The sequence below is a fragment of the Toxoplasma gondii genome, chromosome VIII (genome assembly GCF_000006565.2).
Source record: "Toxoplasma gondii ME49 chromosome VIII, whole genome shotgun sequence".
Taxonomy (NCBI): Eukaryota; Apicomplexa; class Conoidasida; order Eucoccidiorida; family Sarcocystidae; genus Toxoplasma; species Toxoplasma gondii.
Genome location: NC_031476.1, coordinates 4,755,587 through 4,771,631, shown reverse-complemented (window position 1 = coordinate 4,771,631; position 16,045 = coordinate 4,755,587). Strand labels below are relative to the sequence as shown.

Here is a 16,045-nt window from a genome sequence, read left to right as displayed (position 1 = left end):
CAAGATGCCAAGTTCCTCCTCCCACGCCTTGCGCGTTTCTGGAAAAAAGCTTTCCCCCAGACATATATGACTAGCAAGCACACGCCTGCACACACTTCCCTAAATGATGAACATCAAGAACTGCAACGAGCCCCTCTACGAGATCGCCTTCTTCCCGGTCACGTTGCAAGCACGTACGTCATGTTACGGGGCAGTGCCAACTCACGAGGGCACCATAAGAGCGTCGGCAGATACTGTACATCTTAGTAACATCGATTTCTAACTGTTTGTGCGCAGTTTTGGCATCTCTCGACGGAATGCTTGCCACTGAGAAGTAAAACGAACCCCACTAGATCTCCACGGAATCACCACCATAGGAGAGGGTGATCAGGCAACACTACGCTTCGACGTGGGCGACAGTGTGCGGCCACTACTCTACTTATTCATTTGATGAGACACGGGCTTCCTTTCGAACAGTCTCCTCTACAGCTTCCAGGAACATATGAAGCTCGATACTGCCAGCGATTGCCCTCGTTCACTGGGATACTATCCAATTTAAAGGCGCAAGCCAGCGTCTGAGAAGACGTCACTACCGTTCGCACCATCTGGACTCATATGTGAACTTCCAGTCGCCATACGCAAGCACAGACGGCGCGTCAAGCACGGCTGCTTCCCCCGCATCTGCCGACTACGTTCCAGATCGGTGGAAATCGACAGAGGACACAACCACCTCATGACAAACTCTCTAGCCCCCTGATTGACGGTTACACCATGCCCTCCTATCTCGAACCTTGCGTGTCAGATCACTGGGTGCAGCTGTGCCACGATAAAATGCATTCAGCTGTTTTTACTAATGGGGTTCCTCTCCATCTAGCTACTTGGCAGGCGAGACGGGGTTGCTGGTCTTCTCTCCCTTCCTAGCTTCCATCTCGAGCTTGCACTGGACAGCCATGTTCCTCGCTTCCTCGAATCCGTACTGTCGCAGACTGAAGCCTTTCGTTCTTCTCCGTTCTCCCTGCGTGAAGACCACTCGCCACAGGCGTCGACCGCTGTCGAACCAGATGCCTGAAATCTTCTGACCCGATTGATCGTAGAGAACTCGGCCGTCCCCGCCTGCACGCCAGAAGCGTCCGTTGCTTCCCCGCCCGGGAGGACTCGCCGCCTCTTTTTCAGCAGACTGGGTTTCGGTCTTCTCGCTGTCATCGAGAGACACAGGCCCGGCGCCCCCCTTGTCCCCGCTCAACATCCCTTGCTCGTTTCCTTCCCCAGGTTCGGTCTGTCCCTCGGGCGATTCTTCCTGCACGGCTTCCTGCGTCACCCCCCCGACAGGACCGGACAGCCTAGGCGCCAGCTCTTCGCCCTCTCTTACTGCCAACTCGTCGTTCGTGGAGCCCTTGTCTCCGCGTCGTCGCTTCGAGGTCTTCACACCTGGCGACACGCTTCCGGGCCTGCTCGTCGCTCTCGACGGGAAACGGGACGAACCGGTTCTGCGTCGACTGCTGATCACATCTGCACATGCCAGAGTTGACGCCGAACCCTCCGCTGGTTCGATGTTTCCTGACTCCGTGGATTGACGGCCACGAGCCAAAGCGTGGCGGCTCGCCTCCGTCACTAGGTCCCCAGCGTCACGCATGCAAGAGCCGCTCGTCGCGCTTCCGCGGCCTGGTTCCTCAGCTCCTCGGCGTCGCGAACAAGCGAATCCTGGAAGGTCTTGTGAGTTTTCCACAGTCGCACGACGCTCGCCCGCGCCTCCACTGCTTCCCCTCTCGTCGCCACCTAACTCGGACTCTAGCGACCTGGCTGGACTCCCGAACCGGGCTCCACTGTCTACCCCGCGGGGTTCGTTCACCTGACCCACCTCAGCATTCATCCGACTTCTTTCTGGAGAGCTCAGCCATGTTTCCTGCGGAATATGGGCGTCGCCAGAAACCTGTTTCCGAGTGCATCGCTTCCGAGACCGCATTGTCGTCATCTCCACTTTTCCCCTTTCGTCCGCCTCCAGCAACTGCTTCCGGGCCGCGGAGACACCGGGTTTCCCGCCCTCTGAGTCAGGTGGGATTGGCCTCCTCTGCTCGGTGTCACGCCTCTCGCCAGTGGCCACTGCTTGGCGCAAGTGCACGCCGCCGGTGCCGCTTCGCCGCGGATGGCACCGGGTCCCGTCATTGAAACCTCCCATGTCTATGGAACCCTCTGAGGTCCCAGGTCCTCGCCCGGGCATGACCCTCCCAGCTGGTGTGCCCCACGCGCCGGCGTCGCCACGGCTGTCCTTCCGCCCGGCTGTGGCCCGATCGACGCGCCTCCGCTTCGTCACAGCACTTGTCCCCGCAGTTTCCGCGGAGAGGTGCAACTGCTGATCTCGGAGAAACGCGCTGTCCGGCCCGTCCTTTTCGTCGTGGACACTGCTGCGCCCGGATGGACTGCTCGAGTTTGCGACTAGGTAACGGGTTTGACTGCATGGAAGGCCCTCCAGTCTCTCCGCGCTACCCCAGGACCGCTTCTCGGCTTCCCTAGGCTGGACTACGCCCCGCAACTGACCGGGATCCCGTCTGGGGAACGCTGCCTCGCTCAAGGCTTCCGAGCTCGGCCGCGGTCTCAGGGAGGGCAGCGGAGCGGCCGCTGGCGTCATCTGGGGCAACGGGTAATCACAGACTGGCGTTCCCGAATTGCCGTGCTGGTCAGGAGGGCAACCTGTGATGTGAGGGTGGGGCGCATGCGCCGCCAACGCAGCCGACTCAGCTAGGCGTCGCGATACGCCGAGCGCGTGGCCTACGTCCCACCGGAGAGACCGACCGTAAGGCCCCGACCCCGAGAGCATGCCAGCGGGGGGACCCGCTCCTGAAAAGACATCGGCCTGTGCCCGCTCTGCAAGACGCGTGTACTCGAGCGACGAGAAGCGGCACTCGGCTTCCGCTGCGTTGGCCAAAGTCCGGAAAGCTTCAGTCTCCAGCGCCACCTGTTCCTTTACCCCGGGGTTTTCGCGACCTGTCGGTAAGCAGTGCCTGAGAGACTTGGCTGCCTCGCCAAAACGTCCGCCTGCTCGCAATGTAGAATTCGATGCAAGACCTCCACTACAGCCTGCGCGATTCACGCCAGCAGTCTCCATGGCAACTTGTGAATCGGAGGTTTTTCCGGCAGACGCTTGCAAGCAAGCGTCTGCAGCACTCGACAGGGAAGCCCAGTCCCAGGAGTCCCGATACAGTGACGTCTGCGTTGTCGAGCATAGGTGGGTAGCTGCGTTTGCGTCGACTGACCAGGCTCCGGAGGTCGGCACCAGTCCTTGTTTCCACGCTTCTTGGGGGGAATTTGGCTTGCGGCTCGAGTCGGTCTTGGTGGTCTTGTCGAAGCGAAATCCACCTGGAATTGGAAAACGGCCAGCGCAAGCCCACGAATGCCTCGGCACCGACCCCTGTTCAGCCCCTCTGTCGACTTGAGGCGAGGTGAAAGTGTCTCCTTGAAGAGGGGCCATTCCCAAACTGCCAGCTCTCCCAATGATGCCGTCCAACCCAATCAGAGGCCCGCACTCGGTCAATCCTGCACTGGGATCGCCTTCAAGGAAAGACTTCCCCCGCACCACGGACCTACATGCTTGTCGCTGACACTGTGCGAAATGCCGCGCGTGGTGAGTCGCATGCCCTGCAGCTGCCCCTCGGAAGTCAGCTCCCGAGGGGGGGCAAGATGCCAAGAAACCTAGACCGTTAACAAGCATGTCCGAAGTGGAATGCGTTTGAGGTCCTCCTCCAAGGTCCATAATCCCTTGCTTTGTCTCCTGACCTGCTGTGCCACTGAACCAGGCCGCGGCAGTCTCTGGTTCGGCTTCCCCGAACTGCGGTGGAACACACGGGAAGCCCTGTCGGCACCCTGGGTTGAGGTTGAGGTACTGCATGCAAAGCGCGGTTGCACCCACCTCCGATTCGCGCCCGGAGCCCTCAACACCGTCCAACCCTTCCTCGACAGCGGCGCCGTTGCTGAAATGCCTTCGCAAGAGAGCGTCGGCAGGCCCTTCCACATCGGGACTTCTTCCAGCCAACCGATCCGACGCAGGGGCGCAAGATACCGAGACTGTCGCCTGCATGCGATACACACAAAAGCCGCAGTAAATGCTTTCTGCGCACACGCGGCACTGTCCTCGGGGCGTCAAGGCGCCAGACTCTCGCGCATTTGCGCCATTGCGCCTGCCGATAGTCGCCTTGTCCTGCAGCCTCTGAAGGCTCGAATTCGACGCTCCGTACCCCGCTGGCTCTATCCCATGGACGTCGCTCGTTGCGCTGCACTGAGAGCAGAGCAGTCGGCCCCCACAACATGCGCAACAAAACAGCGACGGTTCTTTCTCGCGTTTTCCGCGTTCAACTGGAAGTCGTTTCTTCTCTGCGAAGGCCTCTGTGTCTTCCATTCCTGGGCCTCGAGGCAAGGCCAGGACTGCGTTTCTCTTCTCGCACGCCATCGGCGACACCTCGCCGCGGCGGCTCCCCAAGTTTTGTATGTACACCACGTTCTTCCTCACAACTGCGGCCTTGGATTCTGGGGCGCCATCATCGCTGCTCATTCGTGATTTCTCGCCCGCTCCCATCACGGACGATATCTTCTGCCCCTCCTCCTGTGCCGCTTTACCGTTAAGAGTTTGCGGAATGAGGCGCCTGCCGAATTCCCTCGCTTCAAAGGCGGCACTTCCCGTCCCACAGCAGCTCTGCGGCGTCGATGGCTCCCTCGGGGATTGAAAACCAGCGAATCCGAGTTGCGTAGCCTCCGATACATCGCTGCTGTCCGTCGACAAGCTCGCGCCGGAGATCCGGAGCGCGGTTGGTGTACGTACAGCATCGCAGAAGCTTTCCAGTCGCTCGAATGAAATCAGTTCATCCTCGCTGCCTGGCGCATCTTCCCCGCCGCCATCAATCGACAGGATCAGACCAGAAGCCAGGGAGCGGAACAACTCGGAGGCAGCGCCTGGGCACGGGGCGCTGGGCGAGTCTACTTCATCAACGAAAGGATTCGCCCTCGGTGTGCAGCCATCGATCCCGACAGTGTGTCCGCGTGGAACGGGACCTGGAAACCATTCGCCTTCTCCAACCCCGAAGCGCCTAGCGTTTGCAGGTGTTCCCTCTCCATGCTCTCTATTCTTTCGCATGCAAGTCGTCAGATCCGTTCGCTGAATGGCGCGGATCGGAAGCATCACGGCCTTGGCGCAGACGGCGCCTACAGCTTCGGCACCCCGTTCCACACTGCTCTTTCTGCTGGCGGATCGGCTACTGCGAATCGTCTGACTCGTCGACACAGTGCTCTCCCCAGAATTGTCAGTTGTGTCCAGACTGACGTCGCCCTCGGACGCGTCCGGAGACCCCACGGCCGGAAGTCCCTTCCCTCCATTCGTCCCACTCGATGGGGTGACGGCGCCTGATGTCTGTCTCTCCCAGTGGCTCGAGACCAACTCCGCTCCAGCCTCAGTTGTTGTCGACCGGCTGCTGTCGCTGCACGAGACTCGCACGCTATGCATGGAGCGGCGAAGTCCAGCAGACGCGTTAGGGGAGTCCGTTCGTGGGGCGGCGCCCCCGCCCACCTTCTCCGCTGCTGCGGGTTCCCGTCCTCTTCGCCGGAGCATCCCAGGCTCCTTAGAGCCCTTCCGGGATGTATGAGGAACAGTAAAATGAGGAGAGCTGCTCGCACGCGATTCGTCGCAAGTGCTGTTCGCGGTGTCGCGAGCAATGGACACGCTTGCAGTTTCTGACACTCCTGCTGTCGTGTTTCTTTCTGCGGGCATTTCAGAGGCCATCTTCGCTGGCCCCTCCACGCTGGCAGAACCCCCGCAAGAGGCAGTAGCCTCCTCAGACGTCCCTAGAGGCAACGCAGGCTCGGGGGTAGCGTACGATACCGGCCAGGTTGGGAAGGCATGGGGGGTGGAACAAAGTTCGCGCGGTTGCGTCGAGAAGTCAGAGGCAGCAGAGACCGGAGACGACAAAACCGAAAAGGCCGAGGCGCAACTGGAGGCGCCCGGCGAGGTCAGAGGTGTGGGCGACAGCGAGGGGGATCCCGCGCATGTCGAGTCGCCTGCTTTGGCAAAAGGAGGTGGTTTCCCCAGAGTCGAGAGCTTGGCCTCTGTAGAGTGCCGCGAAGGTGAGAAACACGCAGACGTAAACACGTCGGGAGAAGTCAACACTGGCGGAGCGTTCCGAGCCATGATGACCAAACTCAGGTGTGCCAGAGTGTACAGTCGCGCGGGGACAAAAAGGCTGCCCTTGAAAACAAGATCACTACCGAAGAGCTGACGGGCGCCTATAGAGCCTCTAATGCATGCGCCGACAAAACACCGGGACCGGGGAAGTCGAGACAAAGCGGAAACCTGTCGCGGCTATCCGTAGGCCGGCGGGACATTCACAGAGAGACCCTAACTCCAGCTAAAGTGCGGCATTATGCATTCCACCGTTCCAGTCGAGTACCGGCTGACAGGAACGCTGAGAGGCTTCACTGAGGCGAACAGCTGTTTCTTTTCCACTGCACTTAGTCGCTACGCAAAGACCGGCCGTTGCCTTTTCAGACCCAACGATACCAAAGACCAAGGGCACAATTCCTGTTCTCCGGTGCCATCGGTTCGTTGTAAATCCCAGATAGCACGCGCCTTCCGCATACCACCAAGTCGTAAGCTGTGTCGAAACGTCAGACGCGAAAATTCGTGCTGAGGGGCAGGCAGCACAGGCAACAACACATCATGTCCAGGACGGGAGATGCCCTCACGGGTCATTCGCCTGCCACGAGACGCTGCGTAGACAATCTGAAGGCGTTCTCTTAGTATGGAGACTTAACGTCGGAAGCTCACTAGCAAAAATCTGGCGCACCTCTCTTTGGCGGCTTTCCGCACAAGTGTAAGCCTATCCCAACCGGTGGAGGAAGTGGCGAGGAACGTAGAAAGTCGAAGAAACGCTACAGAAAACGAGCCTTGACGGCTGCCACGCATGGCCGCCTTCGTGGCTGTACCGCCGACCTCACCGGAACACTGAATGCCCGCGGTCACTCTGTCACCATCGATCTCCTGGATATGGAAAATCCGCGATCTAATGTCAAGCGTTGTCGTAAGTCAAAAAGGCACGATCCCGCCCTCAGTGCCGGTCGACAAGCGCCGCATTCTGCACGTCCTCAACGCGTCCAGTATGAGGTCTTCTTCCGTGTGCGGACCCAAGCGACCAGCAGACAAGACGACGGCTGCACCGGAAAGAGCAACTGCCTCCGCCCCGCACATTTGGCACGGAGCCGCCCGAAGCGTCACGAAAGAACCTCGTAGAGTTCACCCGCAGATAGTCTGCGCCAGTCGCCGAAACCGCGTAGGCCAGTTCCCACCCTGAGAAACGGAAAGGAAATCGACAGAAACGACACGAGTTCGGAAATGCTGTGGCATGAACGGAGAAGGCGCAAATCTAGGCGGGTGGGCAGGTGAGCCAGTCGCCTCGTCGCATCCGCGCGGACGGGGTGCTAGGGAAACGTTAACAACACACACTGTACATACACTGCACGGCATTCACCAAGCAAGTCAAGAAAAACAATGCAGAACCACGAACGGGTTTTCCACCGACGGCTGCGTTATGGTAAGCAACCAGCCCCCCAGTCGGTGGCAAGGAAAGCCACGCTGTCCGCCACCGCTTCCTGCTTGTGGAGCACCCGTCCCAGGATGCACCCTAGCGTTTCGCGACCCCTTCCCTCATATCGCGATGGAGATGACGCCGCTTGCTGGCTGCGGTGGTTGTCTCGCTTCTTCCACCCGTACACCCCCCTTTCGTTGCGGGGTGCCGCCGCTCACGCAGCTAGAAAACTGCTAAAATCTGGCGAACCGACACTGGAAACAGCCAACTCCGGTCAGCCCGAGTGCGTCCGAGAACACCACGCGGTGTCGGTATTGCCCTGCGTCCGTTGTGGGTGATTGTGTTCTGCCCAACTGTGGGACACAGGTGACTGTGCGCATATAACAAGGCGCACCTGAAGTAACACCTGAACATTTGGAGACAAAGAGGCGAGGGGGATGGTGCCGTCACTCGAATGCTTGGGGAGCTGCTGTGGCGAATTTCCCCGATACCAGGGAGAGTGCACATTCCAAACAGTGTTAAACTCAAACAGGCCGGAAAGCGATAGCCGAGTGGGGGGACGGGGGTTTTCTCCGTCAGCAGCAACCACGTCGAACGCAGGGATGCGTTCCGGTAAAAAAACTGTCGTTTTTGGCGGCGGTCTGCGACGCACACAGAAAACGAGTCGCTGGCAGTGGCAACGCAAACTGTATATCGTTCAACTGCCCATTGCGACGGTGACATCCCATCCTGCCGTCTTGCGTTGCTCAGCGGCTTACAGACATTTCGTGATGACAGCTACATCGAATTCAACATCATCCAATACGTGCAGGTGGTAAATTCTGAAAATCAGGGAGATACTTTTTCCAGGGTGCCTACATGGATGTTCGGGCATTGGGTGCCCGTCTGTCCAGTGAGTCAATGGCAGGGCACATATGGCATTGTAGGAGGGCGATAAAGGTCGTTGTTAGAAATCCCAGAGTGCTTGGGCGAAAGAACCCGTACATTTAGACATGGTAGATATTTCTCTTGACGCCTCTATCGCGTCCAGTTCTACTTCCCATCCCGAGTTATCGTGGAGGTTCAGTGACGTGGCATGTACGGGAGAGAAGCGACGCTAACGTAGCGCTGCTTTTTTTTTCGGATGCAGCGGTGGTCCAACGTGCAGACAGAGAATTCTTCCATTCATAACTGATCGTCTGTCCGGTAGATCTGCTCGAATTGTGAGCGCTCTGTGATCTGCTAGAGGGAGAACCGTGTGACAAGGGGGAAATTGGCAGTTGCGTTCGAGAGCGCACGTTTGGATACAAACCCACCGATCAGGACCTTGCGGTACTGGCGCCTAGAAAGGGACAGAACGCTGAGTGACTGGCGCTGAATTGCTGCGTAAATGTACCGCGTGTCAGCGAGCGGAAACTACGGGGAACTGCGGAAGACTGCTTTTCTGAGTCACTGCCATCTACATTCAACAACGAGCGGTGATCAGCTCCAGCAACAGTCCCACAAGGTGAAAACTATTTCAACGAACGTTGTAGCAGAAAGTGTTATCCCCTATCCACAAATTATTCCGGCTGTTGGTCAAGCGTGCCCGGTACAAGCTGTGGTGACAGCGACGAAGTTCGTAGATCATAGCAAATAACTGGCCAACGAGACGCAAACACAGCTGAACTGAGTAGTTCTTCCCGCATCAGGACTGTGAGGGAGCACACAAATTGCCCAAGCTGTGGTTATTTCAGTAGGAAGAGTGACTGCGATCTAGTCTCAGACGTGTTTCGAGCATTTTTCAGAAGTAGACCGGAAGTGCATGAACTACGCTCTGTGGACGGACAGACTGAAGCAGTCACAAAGGACATCAGCAGCAGACTGACATTCGCACAGTCTAGTGAGTCCCACTCCGTCTGCTAAGCTATGCGTTGAGGCGGACCTTCACGGAAATTTTTAACGGCGCAAGTTACTCATGTACAAGAAGGGGGAATCCAAGACTGGGGTGGCCAGGCAGTGCACTCGCTCTTGCGTCACCAGTCTGTTTTGTTTAGAGTTTCCTGCAGTAGCCTAGCCCATTCGGAGAGCTTCTGTTCATCGACAGTGGGGTCATTATCTCACAGTTCATCTCACCATACAAAGCACTGCACAGAAACGGTAAGTTGAAGTAGCTTCAGACCAACATTTTCAAATGTCGACTGAGGTGCCGTCCCGTTCACGGGACAATACTAGGAACAGGGACGTCGACACAACAGGTAGGATTCATCCAAAGGTATGGACACTTCGTGACATCTAACGGAACTTACATATCGCCTTCGTGCTTCATGATAATACGGAAATCATGAAACATCTCGATGAGTGAAACCCGATAGGGTGTCAGAAAGATAATCGCCAATCGTAACAGCAGACTGTTAGTTCTTCAAATAGGAGGCACTGGCTGGCCTTAAGCTCACGTTTTGTGTCTGGATAAACTCCTTCAGAAGCAAAGACCTGTCAAAAATGCCAGCCCTACGCTCAGCGACCGGCCAATACTTGCTCCCAAAGCAGCGGCCAGCGTTTTTTGCGGAGCCGTCACGCGGATGAGAATTTTGCAAAGTGTGTCAGTCGGTATTTGACCACGATTTATCGGGTCGTTTTCCCCTACTTCTCCGTGTATACCACTGATCTCGGATGTCGTACACCTGTAACAAAGCTGAACGTCTTCCGCGAGAGTGTCACCGATTTTCAGACTATAAACCGGAGACAGCGTTCGATCTAGGGAGCGTTTTCCGATGTATTGTGCGTCTGCGGGAACCAACTGTGCTCCTGGGATTAGCCTGGCAAGTTCTGTTTTCTCTGTACAGGCTGGTCCTCTGTAAACCATGTTCGACGCAGCCTCTGGCGCCAAGGCCAGCATGAGACCACACTGAAAGTTGGTGGTGCTGTTTGCCGCCACTTGGAGTTCCTCAGTGCCGAAATTGCAAACGTGCGAGTAGTCTGAGCTCGACGCTTTGTCCGGGACGAATGTGAGCGAACCGAGCAAGACAATTTTGAAAGCAATGACAGCCATCAGTGCGGGCGGGCTTCCGCCTTGCTCCCACAAACGCATTGTGGCAAGCGACAAGCGGCACCATAGAAGAGTGCACCAGTACTAGCAAACCTCAAAGCCAGGATCCGAGTACGATCTCAGCTCTTGTTGCCCATCCACCTATCAGCATCATGTAGAGAAGACGCTGGTCAACAGTTGTTCAGACCAAAGAAGTCTCAAAGAGGCTGGGCATGGTGGTTGATAACTTGGACTGGAAGTGTCAGCCCTGTGACGACTCGGACCAGACCTGCATGCACATGTGATTTTGACCCACCTCTTTGGCAGCGATTAATACGCCAGCTGTCCAAGGCAGAAGCGAAAATTGTGGTCGTCGTTCACAGGGTTCTCGAATGATTGTACGTGGTTCCGCGTAAGACGGAGTGCTACCCTTTGCCGGGCCGAAGATCTTCGTGGCACGGTACCCCCCACTTCGACAAGGGTGTTCATTTTGGCTTAAGTAGCACACTGTTTCGGAGTGAGCCATTCCAGCCCTCCTCCACCAACCCTGGAGGCAACACATCTAGCACTCCCTGTATCCTAGAAAAATTTCAGGTCTACGCAAAACTGCTCGAAGGTTTTCTCTCACGGAAACTCTGCTTCCCGTCGTTGGTGAGAGAAAAGGGAATTCTGACTCCACCGCGTCTGAAAGCTTTGACGACGCAACTCTGGTGAACAGTAGGATAGTACAGTTTGCCGTATGTTCTGAAGCACCTATGGAGCGTGGGTGGGTCACCAATACGTTCGAAGCACTACGAAGTACGTGGCCTTCGCAGAGCAAACCTTTCTTATCCATTTCTCCCGAAAACGAGGCGTTTCTTTCCACAGCAGCAAGCCACCTCGTTGTTCATCGTAACTCTTGCGTCCAGGTTCCCATTGATCTTCCACACTAGATTCTGCTACGATGTTGTGTTCATTCTTGCTATGTCTTCTTTGCCAACCGTTGTGACGTTTAGGTAGTTTGCCGATACTCTTCTGAATATGCTGAGCCTGACGTATTAGAGACCGTGGCTCCCCTCCTCACTGAAGGATCAAGCAGATATTAGTAAATTATATCTTAGCACCTTGTTTCGATGGAGTGAACCAAGCTCTCCACATCAAAGCAAGCAACATCTGCTTTCGACATCCACCAGCGATCGATGCTACCTAGGGTGTGGAGGTGGCCAAGGTATCATAGTGTCGGCCGTTGTACTTTTTTCCCTCCCGACAACTGAAATACTAGCTCACGGGAACCTCGTATTTGTGCGAGCATTACCTGATGTATATAGGCAAAATGGCGTCACCAGCCTAAATCCGGTATTTTTCTTCCCTTCTCTTTCTTTCGACTTTTCAAGCAAAGCAACACTGTCAGAAGCAAGCTTCGTCGTGCAGTCTGCAGACTTTCCGGTGCTTCACACCCATCCCTTCACCGTAGAAAGACTATAGCATACCCTATCTAGATATCCAGACGCATTTGTCTCTGTGGGCGCTTGTTTCCCGACATCTTGTCCTGTCCACCTCTTAGCGTAAGTCTCTTACTGTTCTAGTGTAGGGGAAGACTTCTATGTCAACGCAACCCCAAATGTACTACCACGGTGCCGCAGCCACGGATATCACATTTGAGTTGAACATACGTTCACTAGAACATCCATCGCACATGGCTGTAGCCACTACGACGTTTTAGGAAGCTTCTTCAGTATGCTTGAGAGTATGTTGGCTGGGTTGTGGCAAAACTAGGCAGTGCCAGAATGAATTATCTATCAGCGGTATTCAAAGCGTGCATTATCGCGTCTCTATGTGTAGAACGTTTCACGAAGGCACACCCGCCGGAACACTGGTTGTGTCTGGCGGAAAAGCGCAGTACTGCAGCAGTGTGTCGGCAAACAAGTTCCTCTGTCACATAATCGCAGATCCGGAAATACATTTTCTCGCGTTCCTCCCAGGATCTACGCCAAGAACAATCGCAATCCCACCCCTCAACAACGTTTTCTTTGCACGACAATTTCGAAGCGGAGGCATGAAAATTGCAGGGTCGGACCGCTCTCACGAAAAAGACAAAAGCCGCACGGCCCACCTGGAGTCACTTCGGAGAACAGAACTGCGGCAGCCCCGGAGGCACCCATCCACCCCGCTACGGGGAATGATATCCCCGTTTAATTATTCCCGTTACCACCAACTTCGCTCAACCCCCGTCATGCGGAGAAACATTTTCGGAAGATGTATAGGAAGAGCATCTTCAAGCAAAACAACAAAGTGCACCCCTGAGGGCGACCACCGTTCACCGACTTTCGCAACTCTTCTCCGAAAGAAGGCCATTGACCCAAAGACGTCTCTTCAGGGGTGCATATCTTGGTGTGACCTTTTGACTACTTAATCATCAGCCCTTTCTTTTACACAAACGTGATCAACAAACCCGCGAGACCGGGAGCAAGAACCTTGCCCGTGAGAGACACAGGGTCAAACCCAGATGTGACACGGCCATCGGCACCCGGAACGCGAACAATGAGTTTGCAGTCTTTAGGCGTCGGAGCGCTAGAACCACCATCATTATTTCGACCAGCGGGAGCACCTGCTTCGGCAACGCACTTGTAACAGAGAACCTGAGGTTTCTCGGGAGTACCGTCGTAAGACAGTGTGTAGGTAGCAGGACCTTTCGGGGGCTGCTCGACCTTAGCTTTCAAGACCGCACCTGGAAGGACAGTCGTCAACTTCCTCGAGTCTGTGCATTCCTTGCCATAAAAGACATCACCTTCGCCACTGGGACTGATGGTTAGTTTATCCCCACATTGGAAGACAACGGAACCACTGGAGGGTGCCTCAACAGTCTTCGTTGCGCCGGCAGTGCACTCAATGGGCGCTGGCGTCTCGGTGGTGGACGCAAGAGCGAACTTGAACACAACAAACAAGCCCGTGAGCGCTAGCGACGCTAGGCTCGTGGTCTTTGAGAAACTCATAGTTCCGACAAGACAAAGATTGGAACGAGACAGAAGGTGTCACACCGCAATTGTGCACAATCACAACTCAGTTCCTAGAACTGCAACCCGTGAAACAACACACAGAATCGCAAGCAGCGCTCGTTTTCTTCGCAGATGGGTCACTGCAGCAACCTGAAACATTTCTGTTCCCTTTGTGTTCCTGTTCGAGGTGGCACATTCAGCAGTACCACTTCTCCGTACTCCCTTTCAAGACGTCGGCACAGAAAACCCTGGACAACAGTGCACAAAAACAGCACTGTTTGTTGGTATTATCTAGCAGACGGTGGTACTGACTCTCCGGAATTTTCTTCGACGGATGCAACGAAGCGTGCTCACCAGTGGCTGCCATGCCACCCGGGTACCACCACCTCGTCGCTGCCACTTGTAGTTCGGTGTCTGTCATCTGCGCGCTTTACGTAGGAAGCCTCGAATTGCGACGCAGCACGTCCGGCACTCTAAAGTAATCTCGTTCAGAGGCCGAATTGCAGAGCACTGTGCCGCTGCGGGACGAGCTGAACCACCATCACTGGGAGGGTGCCTTGTTGCCTTCCAGGCTGACACACCTTTCAAGAGAAACCTCAACTTCCTGCCAGACGAAGCAAGTCAACTGCTTTCGCGTCCGACAGTCCGTCGTTTGAAAACAGTCCACAATCTTGCAGTATTTTCACCATAAATAGCCACGAGTGCTGCAAGTCCCCGGGGCGTCGGGTACGGGCCACCTCTGTCGAAGGTGACTTCACGGTCTTTGTTACCGGATCCGAGTCCTGTTGTTACTATAGCATTGTTAAGGTGATCCTCGTTGCAGAAGTACCTCTCAGACAGAATAATCACTAGTTTGTTTTGGGGGAATATATAATACGAGCTGGACGACAACCTTAGATCGGAACACTCTTTTTGTACTTGTTCCAGATTGCCGCAGCGAACTTGTAGTTTATTGAAACCTTCAAACTTACATGCATCTACAGTGGACGTAAGCGGGAAGCCTACAGAGAACTCTGCAGAAGACCAAATGGACCGGTTGACTGGGATTGAGTTATGGATGCGGTAGTTCCGTCGAACCAGAAGCCGCAAGGCAACTTCAAACACGACACCTAAACCTGCAGACTAGCTAAAATTGTTTAAATAAGCGTTCTCCCGAAGGTTGTCTCAGTCCAGTGGACTTAGATGTCTAGAGAACGGGTAATCAGCCTCTATGAGCTGGAAGCTAGTCGGCAACTTGCCAGCGGAAAGGAGTTTTGTGAGGCTCCTACAACTCGTTTGCTGGTGAAACTCCCCAGGAGCTTTCGCTGTTTTAGCTGATGCCTGAAGGGCTTCATCCTAGAAGAATACCCGCCCTTGTGAGGCTGAGCAATACGTGAACACCAGCAAGGCGCGGGGGAAGTGCAAACGGCACTTTTTGTATTCGCGCAGTTCCACACATATAATGACGCAAGGAGGTAAACAAAAACAGTGTGCCAGGTTTTCTCCTCAGGTGCTGCGGGGACGACAAGAAAGAATGCCACGCATAAGTACATTTAACTGAACAAAACTCGCTTTCTCCAGACGTTCCTGTAGACTTCAAGCAGCGATACAGCTTTCCATCGGCGGTTGTCGGCCGGTGTTTCCCCAGTCCACCTGCAAGCTCTGGGTGTGCCGCCTGACTTTGACTCTCTTGCTGACTCCGCCGGTATTTTAATGGCTTGTTATGAAGATCTACAATCTCTTAAAATAAGGAGTTGTTAGGTTCAAGGCATGTATATCCTTCGGTGGCGCGCAACATGGCTTTCTTCGGAAGAGAGACTTTTTTTTACCGCCTGGGCAAGGCGATTCAACATTTTTTGAGGCTCTTTCTCCTCAGCTAAAGATGCGCAACTCCTTCAATTGGAAAGCAAGCACGGACACACCAGTGAGTACTGTATTGGGATGTAAGGAAATGATTTAGAGGATCCTTCGCTCTCTTCAAATCGAAGGAACGGGCGTTCAGTCAAACGAATAGTGCTACCAACAGAAAATCCTTGTCTTTTCGTGGAAGGCGCGGGAGGCAAAAACGTTCTCATGGAAATCAACTTATGTTGACCGAAATCACTTGCGTCCTTAACAGAAATACTAATATTCGTGTTGACTTGTAAGCTGTACTCAATAGCTGTGTTGATCCCTTATCAAAAGCGTAGAACCGTTCCGGTGGTAAGGTGTCAGATTGTAGCTAATCTATCATATAAAGTGTATCTTACTTGGGAACCTAGCATTTAATAAAATAATCAGAAAGTTAATGTCGTAGACTACTGAAATACAACAGATTTAGCTGTCCACTGGGGTGGCGGTATATATGACTCATGAAAAACTTGGTTGTCCACTCCGCGCAAGCGGCGTCCCCCCGTCCACTGTGTTTGTCAAGACGTGTCAGGGGATTTGGAGGAAACAACGTCGAGACATCCGTGGCGGCTTTTTACTGCAGTCTGGTTCTTTCGCTCATTTACATCCATAGGATGTGGATTTTTCTAAATCGACAGTAGAAAAGAACTAGAAATTTCGATGATTGCACACAC

At 54.8% G+C, this 16,045-nt stretch overlaps 5 protein-coding genes across 5 annotated transcripts; all 5 read right to left on the bottom strand.

The window, feature by feature from the left end:
- Positions 1-853: 853 nt before the first annotated feature.
- On the bottom strand, positions 854-6,148 carry AP2VIII6 (AP2 domain transcription factor AP2VIII-6; the record flags this gene model as incomplete). The annotated part of the gene is made up of 1 exon (XM_002365728.1): positions 854-6,148. One exon carries the CDS (start codon positions 6,146-6,148, stop codon positions 854-856), a length of 5,295 nt encoding a protein of 1,764 aa, XP_002365769.1.
- Positions 6,149-6,475: 327 nt separating this feature from the next.
- On the bottom strand, positions 6,476-6,922 carry TGME49_271033 (hypothetical protein; the record flags this gene model as incomplete). The annotated part of the gene is made up of 2 exons (XM_018781600.1): positions 6,476-6,643; positions 6,785-6,922. The coding sequence occupies 2 exons, from the start codon at positions 6,920-6,922 to the stop codon at positions 6,476-6,478; spliced, it is 306 nt and encodes a 101-aa protein (XP_018636636.1).
- Positions 6,923-7,227: 305 nt separating this feature from the next.
- TGME49_271037 (hypothetical protein) lies at positions 7,228-8,264 on the bottom strand (the record flags this gene model as incomplete). Its single annotated transcript, XM_018781601.1, has 2 exons — positions 7,228-7,303; positions 7,936-8,264. 2 exons carry the CDS (start codon positions 8,262-8,264, stop codon positions 7,228-7,230), a joined length of 405 nt encoding a protein of 134 aa, XP_018636637.1.
- Positions 8,265-9,978: 1,714 nt separating this feature from the next.
- Positions 9,979-10,590, bottom strand: TGME49_271040 (hypothetical protein; the record flags this gene model as incomplete). Its single annotated transcript, XM_002365729.2, has 1 exon — positions 9,979-10,590. The coding sequence occupies one exon, from the start codon at positions 10,588-10,590 to the stop codon at positions 9,979-9,981; it is 612 nt and encodes a 203-aa protein (XP_002365770.1).
- A 1,481-nt stretch (positions 10,591-12,071) lies between these two features.
- On the bottom strand, positions 12,072-13,860 carry SRS34A (SAG-related sequence SRS34A). The gene has a single exon (XM_018781602.1). The coding sequence runs from the start codon at positions 13,497-13,499 to the stop codon at positions 12,936-12,938; it is 564 nt and encodes a 187-aa protein (XP_018636638.1). The 5' UTR covers positions 13,500-13,860; the 3' UTR covers positions 12,072-12,935.
- Positions 13,861-16,045: the final 2,185 nt, after the last annotated feature.